The sequence below is a fragment of the Drosophila takahashii genome, chromosome X, assembly GCF_030179915.1.
Source record: "Drosophila takahashii strain IR98-3 E-12201 chromosome X, DtakHiC1v2, whole genome shotgun sequence".
Classification (NCBI taxonomy): domain Eukaryota; kingdom Metazoa; phylum Arthropoda; class Insecta; order Diptera; family Drosophilidae; genus Drosophila; species Drosophila takahashii.
In genome coordinates this window covers 22,653,006-22,667,016 of record NC_091683.1, presented here as the reverse complement: position 1 = coordinate 22,667,016, position 14,011 = coordinate 22,653,006, and the positions used below count along the sequence as shown (strand labels likewise).

Sequence of the window (14,011 nt, the reverse complement as noted above, 5' to 3'; positions counted from 1 at the left end):
TTCGGATTCATTTCGATTATTAATTTATTGCTTTTCACGAAATGTTATCTTGCTGCAATTGTAAATTTTTTTCGCAAAGCAAAATGAAGTGATTTAGTGTTTTGCTGGTTTTCCAATTGGTCTTAGCTCCATTCGCAGGTACATTTTAAGTATATTTTCTGGCTGTCGGAAAATGGGGGAGATGTACAATTTTCAAGTTCTAACTGCAGCTTGGCTTCCCTTCGTCGCAGAGCTCGTTCAGATTTTCGGAGAATTGGCTAAATCTCAGCAACACTCGACTTGGAAATTGTACATTACAACTTAATTATTCGGACAACAAAATCAATATCTAAACTAAAACCCACGTTCAATTTAAAGAAACGCGATCCAAGAAGTCTAAGAAAGCGTTTAATCAGCCAAGCGTCTGCTGATCTTTGTGTTACTTGTGTTTGTATTAATAAAAAGAAATAAATGAAATGGTGGGCACAACCCTGAAATTGCGCGGCGATGAGAACGCTTCGGAGAATTTCCGGCAAGTGCAACTGAAGAAATTGACGGAGCCTTTGCAGGAGGTGACAACAAAACGCGCTGCTTTGGGAGATTTGCAAAATCGCGGTCTAAATCGCGCCATTGCTGCAAAAGATGCGGCACAGAAAGACTCCAAGGATCTCAAGCTCACAGATGCCCTGCGCAATGCGAAGGCTCGAGTGGACACCCACTGGAAGAAACAGGCCCAGGGAACCATCACAAATGGCAATACAGCCGCTCCACCCAAGGCCAACGAGGCGGGTGTGTCGGCCTTTTTGCAATCGAATTCGGTGCGCACTCGCGTTCCGGCCAAGACGACTGTAGAACCTGTTAGGATTAAAGTAAAGGCCAGTTCCAACGAGAATGCCAACGAGGACAGTTCTCTGTCCAATAAATCTCTGACCAAGCTTCGTGCTGCCTTGGCCAAACCCGTGAGGGGGGTGACTGTGGCCCGCAAGGAAATACTGGAAGCCAAGAAGGAGGTGACAGAAGCCAAGAAGGAAGCGACCAGGATGCCCCTGATCAAGGCCACGTTTCCAACCACCATGTCCCTTTCCAGCAAACGCTTGGCTGGGATTGAGGACATCGATGCCAACGACAAGGATAACCTGGTTCTGGTCTCCGAATATGCGAACGACATCTACGACTATTTGTACCAGGTGGAGCTGCAGCAGCCCATACACAAGGACCACCTCGCCGGGCAGAAGGAGGTGTCCCACAAGATGCGGGCCGTCCTGATCGACTGGATCAACGAGGTCCACCTGCAGTTCCACCTGGCTGCGGAGACCTTCCAGCTGGCGGTGGCCATCATCGATCGCTATCTGCAAGTGGTTAAGGACACCAAGCGCACCTACTTGCAATTGGTGGGCGTGACGGCTCTCTTCACTGCCACCAAGTACGAGGAGCTCTTCCCGCCGGCCATCGGTGATTTTGTCTTCATCACCGATGACACCTACACGACCCGGCAGATCCGCCAGATGGAGCTGCGGATCTTGAAGGCCATCGACTGCAATCTGTCGCGTCCGTTGCCGATTCACTTCTTGAGGCGGTACTCAAAGGCTGCCGGCGCTGAGGACGAGCACCACGCGATGTCCAAGTACTTTATTGAGCTGGCTACCGTGGAATACGACATGGCCTCCTACAGGCCATCGGAAATTGCGGCTGCTTCGCTGTTCCTTTCGCTGCACTTGCTCAATGGAAACTACCGGGCTGGCACGGGCTTCAACGACCGCCACTGGACGCCCACTCTCACCTACTACTCGCGCTACTCGGCCGCCCACTTGCGTCCCATTACGCGGCAGATTGCCAAGCTGGCCCGGGATGCCCCCCAGGGCAAGCTGAAGGCCATCTACAGCAAATACCAGGGCAGCAAGTTCCAGAGGATTGCGCTCCGAACTGAGCTGACCGGCGCGCTGATTGACTCGATCGTGAGCAGCCTGAGGAAGTAGAGCCGGAGGACCCAGACACAACTAAATTAGTTTAATTTGTTTTCATTTTTTAAATTTGTTGCGTATTCAATATTCTGTTCGTTTCGTGTTCGTTACAAAATGCGTATAATATCCGTATTCGCATAGCTATCTTCACCATCATAAGCAATCACCCCTTACACACATCGTAATCTGCTGGAGTCCCTTGAGAACTTTTCGACCGCTGCCAAGAGCTGGCTCCGGCATCTTTGCACCTGGAGCACAAGTTGAACGCGAGCCGGACGCTAGGAGTGATTTAATCCAGTAAGACCAAGTGTCGGACCAAGTTGGAGCCCGCCTGCTCCACGAACTCCAAGAACTATATTTTATAATCATACACCAATGTTATCCTCTACCTGTATTTGTATTTAGTTTTAGCTTTGATGGGAAACTGTTCGCTCTGTGCATTATGAATAAATCCAAAAAACGTGTGCAAAAATATTTCCGTATCCCAAAAATATAAAGGGGATTAGACTATCTGTAGTTTATGTCATATATACAAAAAAGCACCCCAAGCTAGTTCTATTGTTTTTTAAATTAATGCTTAAAAAAAATTAATAACGGATTTAGTCATCTAATCCCATGTTATAAATTTCTAACTTGATCAATTCAATGTTGAACAAATTATGCTTTAAATTTCAAAGCAACTTTTAAAGATTAGAGAAAGCTGCCGAATATTTTATGAGCGCTTTTTGTCAATGTAGAAACAAAAAATTATTTCAGATCGACTAACCAAAATTTATCATCAGCAAATTTAATCACTTAACTGCAGCAGTAGGTGAAATCAAATCACATATAAATACACTGGGATTTAAATTTAGTAAAAAATCAAATTATTTTTGTTAAGAGGCGCGCAGTTTTAATGCACGTTTTTCAAATTTCAAGCACTAATATTTTCAAACCACGTAATTTTATTAAATACTATCTATACTAATTTATCGCCATTCGTTTCAAAAATTTTCTTCAGTGAAATCGGTTTACAAACACTTAAGGTAAAAGCTGGAATTTCCGGGCACTTTCTTAGATTATTTTTTTCACTCCGTTCTTGCAAAGCAGTGCAATGGCTAAATTTGATTTGAGGAAATTAACAAAGAGCTTGCTGGGAGCGCTGAGTGATTAAATTATTGAATGCAGTCGGCACATTCATTCAGGTTGCATTTATATGCGAGGTGAGTGAGTGAGTGAGTGTATCGATGATGCAAAACATTTCCGTCACAAAACGCTGAAATGACACGTTAAAATGATGCTTAAGTTGATGTTGACTCCTGATGCCTGTCATTTCCCTAGACAGTTCTCAGGGCTTCACTGGGGTGGTGCCTATTCCACAGAGAAAAATACTATACGTATTTATACTTCACTATAATTTACTTATAAATATCTCGGTTGTGTTTACAGTGATGATTTAAAATTCGATATTGGTCAATGAATTCCAATAAAAGCCAATAAAAGGTTGCCATGACTTATTCAAAATTTGACAACATTTAGGAGTAGATATTAAAATCAAAAAAGCGGTTTTATTCGTTTAATAAATCCAATAAAATGTCCTCATGAAAACGCTTTAAACCGAAATTAAAGCATACAATGAACAATAGATTCAAAGAATAGTTAAAATCTGTTTCATCTAAGATTTAATTCTCAGATTTTTTTTTTCCATCAGAGAAAACTTGAAATTTTTGGGGATTTTTAACTTTGGCGTCGAATTCCAAAGAGATGGTAAATGGTTGATAATGGGGACTATTTTTTAGGCATGCCGTGATGCATTGAGAGTAGATTTCAGCGAAAATAATAAACGTTAGTCCAATTGTATAGGCCGCATAATTCGAAATGTCGGCGAACATCGATTTTTTGTATTCTTAGTTATACCGCGGAACATGTAAGTAATGGGACATAAGTTTGGAAATTTTTGGTTGTGTATCTGTGTAACAGATCGGTTGAAATCTGATGTCCGATCCAAAAATAAATGTAAGTGTATGTTTTCTACTAATTTAGAGTTTAGCTATTCTGAAAGTCACCCAGGTTAGGTCATCTTTTTTTTCGGTGTAGCTGGTGGGTGTTTGGACGATGATAGGTGATTGTGTGGGAGTGGTTGCCGTGTCATTGACTCGTATGGCGATGTCCCCAAGTCGCTGGCATGGCAAATATGTGTGTCAACTGGCAGTCGATGCCACAAATGCATTTTCCTTTTTACCGTTTCCCGGTCCCTTTGTGTCCCAGTCTCTGTTTCTGTCTCTATACGCCTGCCTGCGTTCACATTTGTTTTTCCCAGCCAGCTCTGTCTGTGTGTCTGTGCAAAATTCCTTGCATAATTTCGCCAAAGCATCGCCATTCGCCATCGAAGCTAAATGGGCGGCAAAGTGTGCAGCTTGTTCGGCAGCAAAATGCTAGCAATTTAAGGGCAACTTCGACGAGAGTCACTCTGCACGTCAGGAAGCGTCTTTGGTTGCTCTGGCCACTTTTAGCCAGTTCAAGTACTTTGCCTGCTTTTCCACAACAATTTTCACCAATAAGTGTGTGCCACACACATGTGCCCCCATAAGTATGCTTACTTGTTATGCCCTAACTTGAGGGAATATTCATTCATATCAAAGAAATACCTAGTTTTCTATTTTTTTAAGTGAATAATATTTGAAACGATATATTATTATCTACATTTTCATTGTTTAGCTTTGATTTTAGTGTAATTTTTACGTTTTTGGCTAAGAATTACACTTTTCCATATTACTATGCCAATGAGAACGCTTCACGACTTCTGTAAGAATATCAAATGTAGAGTATTCGCATTTTGGTGCGTGCAGAACGATCTGCACTTCATGTCTTATTACTATGTTTTTTAGCTTTTTACATAAAATGCGCCTGGTCGGCGCCTTGGCAAATGACAGTAAGTGGTTCAAATGTGTTGTTGGGCCAAAAATGCTAACAAGAAAACTATTATCCGAAAGCCAAAGGAAATGCGGAAGTGATTTTTGAGGCCCTGCACGTTTCTTTGAGATTTTCCTTAGATTGCTGTGCTTTCCTTACCATTTTTCCATCTTCTCCCCTTGGATTGTTCCCCGTCGATTGTTTTATTTGTTCCTAATGCTTTTTTTTTTCCATATAATGACGTTGCCCGCGCCTCATTTGCAGCTGTCTCTGCCACTTTTCAATGCATTTTCATTTATTATTCAAATTGACGTTTCTCTTGCTTACTTCTCCGGATCTTACCAGCTGACGCCGAGTGGCTATGGGATAACAAAAATATTTGGCCAAGTAGTTTTCCCGTCTTCGATAGCGCTGCGTTTTTTCCCAAACTAATTTGACATTGAAATTATGTGAGAAATCACTATGGACGGCAGTCCATGTAGTGACGAAGCGCACCAGGAGAGTGTGCGAAGGCGACTACTATTATATAGCCGCAAAATTGAAAATCTGCTGTGATAGTCCGATCGTAATGAGTAATACACCAATCGAAAGGTATTGCAAAAACTTAAAGGATTGCATACCAAGACTTTAAGAAAATCAATTGGCTTGGGAGAGAGAGCGGTGAAAGTGAAAAAGTGAAAATTTCGAAATTTGGAGCTGTTGGGGCCGGTGGGGATAAATGCCCCCTCGCAATGTTTTAGTTGTATTCCTTTTGAAAATACCCGTCGAATGAGGGGTCATTTGTCAAAATCCGACGCTCCGTTCCAAAGTTATAGCCAAAATAAGATTTTCTTCTTCTTCCCAAAATGAAAATTTAATTCTGTTTGTCAGTTTGTCAGTTTGTCAGTTTGTCCAAAACATGTTTTTTAAGTTTTGAAAATTTGATATGACGTTCATCACATCGATATAAAAAACTTTTGTTCTACCACTTTTGGAAAAACCAGCTAGTTTAGCGGGAAAACAGCTATAAATAGCTAAAATTCGGAAAGCCGTAACTTCTATACTACTAAAGCTACAGACTTGTGCTGCATCTCGTTTGAAAGGTATTTTTAAATGCTATAAACACCTTTTATATGCAATTTGTGTAAATGTAATAGTTAAAAAGATATGAACAAAAGACAATTTTTGAAAACTTTTTTTTTAGCTTTTTTTTATTTTTCTCAAAAACGGCTCTAACGATTTTCTTGAAAACGTTAAACTGTATAGCCCTTGAGATTCCTAAAATTTTGGTATGTAACACATTACTGTAAAAAGTCACGTTTAAAAGTTATTTTTATACGAAAATAGCCACTTTTGCCAGCTCGAACAACTAAAGCTTCCTGAGTATTGAATTTTGTGTGAGGGTATCCGAACTGTATTTTAGGGTCATGGAATCAGTAAATTTGCACTTAAGAGTTCCATATAGGAATCTTTTGTTCTACGACTTTTGGAAAAAGCCGCTACTTTAGCGGGAAAAAAGCTAAAAATGGCTAAATTTCGTTAGTTTGTAAGTTCTACACTACTAAAGGTACAGACATGTGCCATACCTCGTTTAAAAGGTATTTTGAAATACTTTTTAACTTAATTTGTTTAAATACAATGGCTTACAAATTATGATTGACCAATTTAAATTTAAATGTATATATTAGCTCCTATGAGAGCAAGTGTAAACAAACAAAAACTTCTGATATCAAATAAAAACACCTCTTAACGAGGTAAAAAACTAGTGACGATCGCACCTTCAACATACAAAAGTTCTGATATCAACATTTGTGACGAAAAATTATTACACTCATCATTAAATAGACTTTCTAATATTTTTTCATTCGGCACGCTGCAATAGAAAATGCCTGTGAAGGGAAAAAGGCTGGAATAGTCTGCTAGGGCGGGCCGAATGAGAAAATATTAGAAAGTCTATTTAATGACGAGTGTAATAATTTTTCGTCACAAATGTTGATATCAGAACTTTTGTATGTTGAAGGTGCGATCGTCACTAGTTTTTTACCTCGTTAAGAGGTGTTTTTATTTGATATAAAGTAGGTGCATATTTTTTCGCTCTGTTTCGCGTTTCAAGCAAGCAAATTATGATAAAAGGATCCTTATAAAAGGCAACACGAATACAGTTGCGCAAAGGAAAAGACCAGTGAAAAACAGAAGATGGTAGGAAAAGCAATTCAGCGCAGTGCGCGAATCTGTCAATTGATGGGTGGCGACTAAGATGAATTGCCTGGTCATGTTCTATGGCGCTTTTAATCAATACTGATTCTAGGTGTTTTTAGAGCCTTTTTAGGGGAGTTACAGCTGCTTTCCCAGGAAAATTGAAAAATGATTGAAGCTGTTAGACTCGAATCGAATGGAAATTTTTGACAGCTAGAAAATTATATGAAGTTTTTCAAAGCAAGTAAGATAATTTTTTATATGTTATAAGTATATTTATTTATAGATAAGTTTCTGCTTAAACATATACATGTTTTTATAAAATGAATGCTTAAAATGTATATCAATATATATATATAAAATAAGTTCATTTAAATGTTATTTTCCGGAATAAAATATAATTAGCGGTAAGACTTAAAGCCGAAACTGGCAGCATTTTCCAGAAAATTTCACATTACGATTTTTACAAACACTTTAGCAATATTTTCAGTTGACAAATGAGTGTCAATTCCTCCAGTTACACCAACAATTTACATTAACTCACTCACGGTTGAATACATTTGGAATCAAAACGGAAAATAGTCGGCAATTCAAAACTCATTTTACATTCACTTTTCGACTGCTGCCCGCGTCGCCAGCTGTGCCCTCCAAAAATCGACATAATGTCAAACAATATTTTGATTTATGGCCAAGTTGCCATTTGCCCATGGCTCATGGCTTTTTTTGCCTCCTCTGCCGCACTTTTTCGTCAGGAAAATCAAATTTGCACTGATTGGCCTCCAGGTCACGTGGCTTGGCAATGTTTATGATCTGCTATCAATTTAATGGCCCGAATCAATGAAATCATAAAATCCACGTAAAGGTTCATGCAACCGGTGCAGCCCATGTCTTTCCCTCTCTTTTTTTTCCTGGAACTAATTTAATTTTACCCCTGCCACACTGTCTTCTCGACTAAAACTCCTGCATACACATAAATAGAATTTTTGCCAGACATCATTTCCTTGTGGCTGCTTCGGGACCCAATTAACTTGGCCACTGAAAAATATGAAGACAGCTGAAAATTATTGTCACGTGTCGGCCACATCATACATGGTACAATAAAATACAATTATTAATTGACTGTTATATTCGCTTGTACATTAATGGGGTATTCAAAATATAAAAAGTGTTCGGCAGAAACCAGTAGTATTATAAACAACATCAATGATATATTCTAAGCTAAGCTAAGAATTACATTTATTAATATGCCATATTCGAAATTTTAGTTTTTCCTCATTCTCATCCGGTCCAACTTAGATTGATCCAACGATGCTCTGCGTAAATGTTTAAATCCAATTTGCATAATGTCGTTAACTCCGGCCATATGTCTTGGCATGTCTCAAGGTTTTCGCAATCAGTTCATGCAAATAACTATCTATCCACCCCATCCGGAGCTGCTATTTTTCAGACCCGACCCCAGGCCACAGCTCTCCACCCTCTCAACCATTCAGCCATTCAGTCAGTCTGGCATTCATTCAGTCAGTCGCTCATCGAATCGAATAAGACAATTCATTCATCTGAGATAATCGAATGGTGGCAATCTGTGTGCGATGCCAATGCCTCGATGTTGTTTACAGTTGTCTCCGTCGGAACGTTTCTATGCCAAACTTTATAAAATAATGAACTCGTTCTGGGAAAAAGGGATAAGCTGACGGAAATGGGAAAACTGGAAGTGGAGAGCGCCGGGTATAAACAGTGAATGGAAAACATTTTCATTGCTTGTTTACCGATCAAATTATGGGTAATAATCTAAAAAAACAAAGAAATATAAATGTTTAACATCCACTTTAATAAATTAGAATGAGATAAGAATAAAACAAGGGAGAACGCTATAGTCGAGTGCCTCGATTATTAAATACCCGTTACCCAACTAAAGAACTTGTATGATTTACGCGCCCCCCATTTCAAATAATTTAGATTTTGCATTATCATATTGGGAATTAGAGGGGCCAGGGGGTGTCATAGAGGATAAACAGGTAAAATAATCCATTTTAATTCCTCGGACTTTTAGAGCTGGCAGCTTTTTGCAGCACCATTTCTGCCTTGCCTTGTATTGCACCATCTTTCAAAGTATTCGTACACCCAGAAAAAAATCCGTTCGAAACGTTCAAAAATCAAGCCCAAACGGGGTCAAAAAAAGCGTAAGCCCGTTTGTTGTCAGTTCATGAACGCTTGTTCATAAAATTTGACCGAAATATTGTCATGCTTTGAACGAATGGGGTCACTTTTAGAACATATTGGTGTTGAATTAGGAAGATTTGAGAACAAACGTTCAAAATGTGAGAACAAAAAAAGGAGAACGGATTGTTCGCAAGGCAAGAAAAATGTTTTTGATTTTTTTCGTTCTTTTTTTTCTGGGTATACCACTCACCTTATTGAAACACACTTGCGCTGCGTAGGAACCCCTAAAATCTGCATGCATAATGCCTATCGACTCGGCGAGTGATCCTGATCAAGAATAAAAAAGAATAAAAACACCTCTTAACGAGGTAAAAAAACTAGTGAAGATCGCACCTTTACACTATGCAGCATCAAAAATTTACCTCGATGGATGCTATATTTTTGGATTCGTTATGAATTCCTAAGTTAAACTGCGTTTTCCAAAAAGTTTCCCGATGCAAGGATTCTTAGCAATAGGACCTCAAAGCTCGAAAAATGCTGAAATTGGCCAACTTTGCGGAGCTCTCAGAGGCAAATGGATGCATGGTTTGTTTTTATGTTAAAGTTTTTTAAAAGATACACTCTTTATCTTTTAAGCCCCATACTTAGAATAATTTTAGGATTCTTTTAAGGCAGAAATAAATTCCAGAAAACATAGTCAAAAAACTTAAAAATATACAGCTGCGGTCAAAATAGTAGTAGTGTTGCCGCCCTATGTTTTTAAAAGTTTGATGTTGTATCTTTTTTTATCCAATTAGTCTAGTAGTAAAATTATAATCAATACAATATTACCAGGAAAGGATCAATTACAACAACAAACTTTTAAAAACACACATTACGATCGGACCATCACAGCATTTCTTCCTGTATATATAGGTAGTCGTCTTCGTACACTCTTCTGGTGCGCTTCGTCACTACGTGGACTGCCGTGGCGGTCATATGCCAGAAATCAAATATAAAATGTAATGCCGCAAGATTATCTTTCGAATAAAAAAAAAATGCATGTCAATCGAATAATCCATCGTTGTTTTATTGCAACTTAAAGTTATATACCTCTAAAAAAAAGCACTCGTTATAATGTTAAGGATTAATGCCCCAATTAAATTTCCACTAATTAAAAAGTCGTTGATATTTTTAGGGAAAAAAATATCTAGTCAGGAGCCGTAGAAGGAAAACTGGGTAATCTTGATCGCTTTTCAGCCCACGGCAGTCGCTCATCGTGGAATTATGAATGTGTTCATTAGCATTTCATTGCTGATTGTTGACTCGACGCCACACTTCATATTTAATACCGCGTATTCTTCACATTCCGAGCCATCTAACCCATGGGACACCACTCACCCGGTTCACCTCTGAGCCGCCCCGTTTCGCACTCTTTGCCACTCTGCCACGCTTTGCCATTAAATGCAAATCTTGAAATTACATGTGTATTTATTTGCCACAAGTATGCAGCGACATATTGGGCGAACCGCGGAGCTAGTCGACACTCCGAATGAGAACCAGATGCAGTTGCATTACGCCGGCTGAGGCGGCGGAAAAACGCATAAACAGAAAACTCAGACAGACGCCGTCGTCGACATTCTGGAATGTAATTTTAGCCCGGGGAATAAACTGCAAAACTTTCATATACGACAAGTGCAAAAATAGAAAAAACCAAAGAAAGGCTTTCCGTGAAACGCGAAGTTTGCAATACTCTCAAGTTGTTAGGTTTCATAGGGATATATGATTTTTAAACATAAATGTTTTTTCCCCTTTTTTTATTTCAAATATTTTGTTTTCTTTGAACAATATTTTTAATTTATTATTTGTTTAATATCTACTACATTGGGGGCGCTTGAAATTGAAAAAATTCGTATACCCCTTGCCAGTGAATCAAAGCTGTAAATGTGTTGGAAAGCAGAAAAAAAGTCTCTCATGGCAGACGTTTCTTTTTTAGGTAGAATCACATATACTCCTCGGTCCGTATATATAGATATATGCGGAATATATCCAGGGGGCGAAAATGCAACAGTTTAAACAGGCAAAAACAAATGCGCACAGATGCCAAAAAACACCCACATGCAAGCGAATGCGAATGTGAATGTATTCATTCTATATGCATGGAGGCGCACAGAGCGTATCACTGGAATTCTAATTTGCAAGCGAAATTGAACGGAAATGGCAATTTTCAAAGTGAAATGGCAAACGACGACGTCGGCTGAGACGACAAATGCAACTGAAATTGCGACTTGTTGACAGGCTAAAACTTGAAACGGGCGGGTTTTCCCCGAAAGGGTCGCAGCATAGGTTTGGGTTTTCCCTGAGCGAGGAGGGAGGAAGGTCGGGGGTGCGGTAAAATGCGGCAATCTGGGTTAGCCACCTGGGCGTGGTCTCATACTCGTTATGTATATTTCACAGGAGCGCCTAAGACAAATACACCAAAGGATAATGACATTCCAGGCGAGCGCTCAATAAACAACAAAATAGCGAGTATATTTTCATAGACAAAACCTAACTGGCAGACAGACAACTAATATTCAGTATCAACCTGCTTAAAAGAACTTGAAATAATTATTTTGATTACTCAAACTGGGCCATATACTCGAAATGGAATATTTTTGATGTTGCATAAATACTCGAAATATTTAAATACACGTATAAAGTCCTGAATTAAATATTTTCATATAATATGGCTTTCTAGTTATTTGATTAATATTATTAGAATAAATTCATTCATTTTAAAGTTCTTATTGGCTGACTCATCATATCATATTTGTCCAGTAAAAGCTACTTAAAGCGCTCCATCAAGCTCTCTTTTAAAAGTAAACTTTTTAAAGTTTTTTCCTGTGCATTTTTGCGACTCAACACGAAAGAGAAACAGCAGCCAGTGACCATCAGGCATTTTTACAACTCATTTAACAAGGCGTTGGCCACTCCTCCGCCCTCGAAAAACATTAACCGCAAGGACAACAATGCTGACGACAATGAGGCATTTTCCTACCCGGGGAAACTCGACCTAAAGATTGTGTTTATGTGATGGGACAACCAGTTAATTAAAGAGGTTCCCCGAGCAAGCGCTGCATTTAGACACAAAATCATAAGATTTGAATCCTTTATTATTTTTTTATGAATTCCTTTCTTGAATATTTGTGTGCAACTTCTGCCGTTACTAGGGTTGGTAAAAAAATTTTCAGCACAATTAATATATCAATCAATCAATATATGGTATATTTAGTTTTATGATACAAACATATATTTTCAATTATTATACCCTTGCAGAGGGTATTATGATTTCAGTCAGAAGTTTGCAACGCAGTGAAGGAGACGTTTCCGACCCCATAAAGTATATATATTCTTGATCAGCATCACTAGACGAGTCGATCTAGCCATGTCCGTCTGTCCGTCTGTCCGTCTGACCGTCTGTCCGTCTGTCCGTCTGTCTGTTTCTACGCAAACTAGTCTCTCAGTTTTTGAGCTATCGGGATGAAACTTTCCCAAAAGTCTTCTTTCTATTGCAGGTAGTATATATGTCGGAACCGACCGGATCGGACAACTATATCATATAGCTCCCATAGGAAGGATCGGAAAAGAAAACGTTAAAAAAATTCTAGCTTCGGTGTTTTTTGAAATATCACCTTCTACTTTTGGGGATGTTATTTTTTAAATTTATCTGAATTTCGAATTAATTATTTAAAAAATCGGACTACTATATCATATAGCTGCCATAGAAACGATCGGGAAATTAATGGAAAAGTAATAGGAAATAAATTCTAGATTCTTTCGTTTTTATTGTATTATCTTCTACTCTAGGATATGACTCTTTTTAAATATTTCCGAATTTCAATTTTAATTTGATCAAAATCGGACGACTATATCATATAGCTGCCATAGGAACGATCGGAAAATTAATGAGATTAATGAAATTAATTGAACATTTTTGCGATTTGTTAATTAATAGGAATGATCTGCAAGGGTATTTAAGCTTCGGCTGGCCGAAGCTAGCTTCCTTTCTTGTTTTTACTTTATTTTTGTAATTTGTTTTATAGTTTCTTTAATTTTTGATGTTGTCTGGAAACTGGTATATAATTATATATTTTGCCAAACTGTCTTGTTAGTTCCGTAACAAGCATGTTTAGCATGTATAGATAGGCGTTATCCTGTAACGCAGTTGTCGTACCAACCTAAGCAAGACTTAAAACTTTATATTGAGTCACCTGAGGAGTCCTTTGGCTTACAAAGAATTAAAATGCCACCCTCGGGTATCAAGTGCACGGATTTTCTCTTCATCTTGTCGCTTATAATTTGCATATTGGTCTTTATTAGGGCTTCGCTCTTCCCATTCAATTTTTCTTCTTGATTTTTTTTCGGGCTTGGGTCTTTCAGTATCCTTTTAGCCAGTTCATCGTGGTGGTCAGTCGCCGCTCAAAGTTAACCGGTCATTTATCATGAGACTCTAACCCAAAATGAACCGCACACTCATAAAAATTAATTTCTAAATTTTGGAAATCTCGCCATTGAATCGGCCTACCTTTGAAAATAGAAAAAAAATTTCTTGTTATTAGAAAATTGTCCTTTGAATACAGAAAACCTTTCTTGATGGAAAAAATTCAAGAAAGAATTTTTCTTAAAAATAGAAAAATGAAAATCTCATATGTTTGTTTTGCCGTCGCAGCCAAAACATTTTTGTACGTATTTAAGGACAAAATCACCTTTGAATATATGAATGAAATGACCCTAGAATATAGGAAAGTAGCCATTGACTTCCTTCGGCTGCCGAATGTTAACGACAAGAAAAACGAAGTGGGACGAAGGGCCTACTCGGCTAC

The 14,011-nt window shown here is 38.6% G+C and overlaps 1 protein-coding gene across 1 annotated transcript; it reads left to right on the top strand.

Moving 5' to 3' along the window:
* Positions 1-266: 266 nt before the first annotated feature.
* Positions 267-2,450, top strand: LOC108065066 (G2/mitotic-specific cyclin-B-like). Its single transcript, XM_017152923.3, has one exon. It carries the CDS (start codon positions 456-458, stop codon positions 1,953-1,955), a length of 1,500 nt encoding a protein of 499 aa, XP_017008412.2. The 5' UTR covers positions 267-455; the 3' UTR covers positions 1,956-2,450.
* The last annotated feature ends 11,561 nt before the right edge of the window (positions 2,451-14,011 follow it).

Coding starts and splice junctions, on each gene's coding strand:
- LOC108065066 (XM_017152923.3), top strand. CDS start 456: ATGGTGGGCACAACCCTGAAATTGCGCGGCGATGAGAACGCTTCGGAG.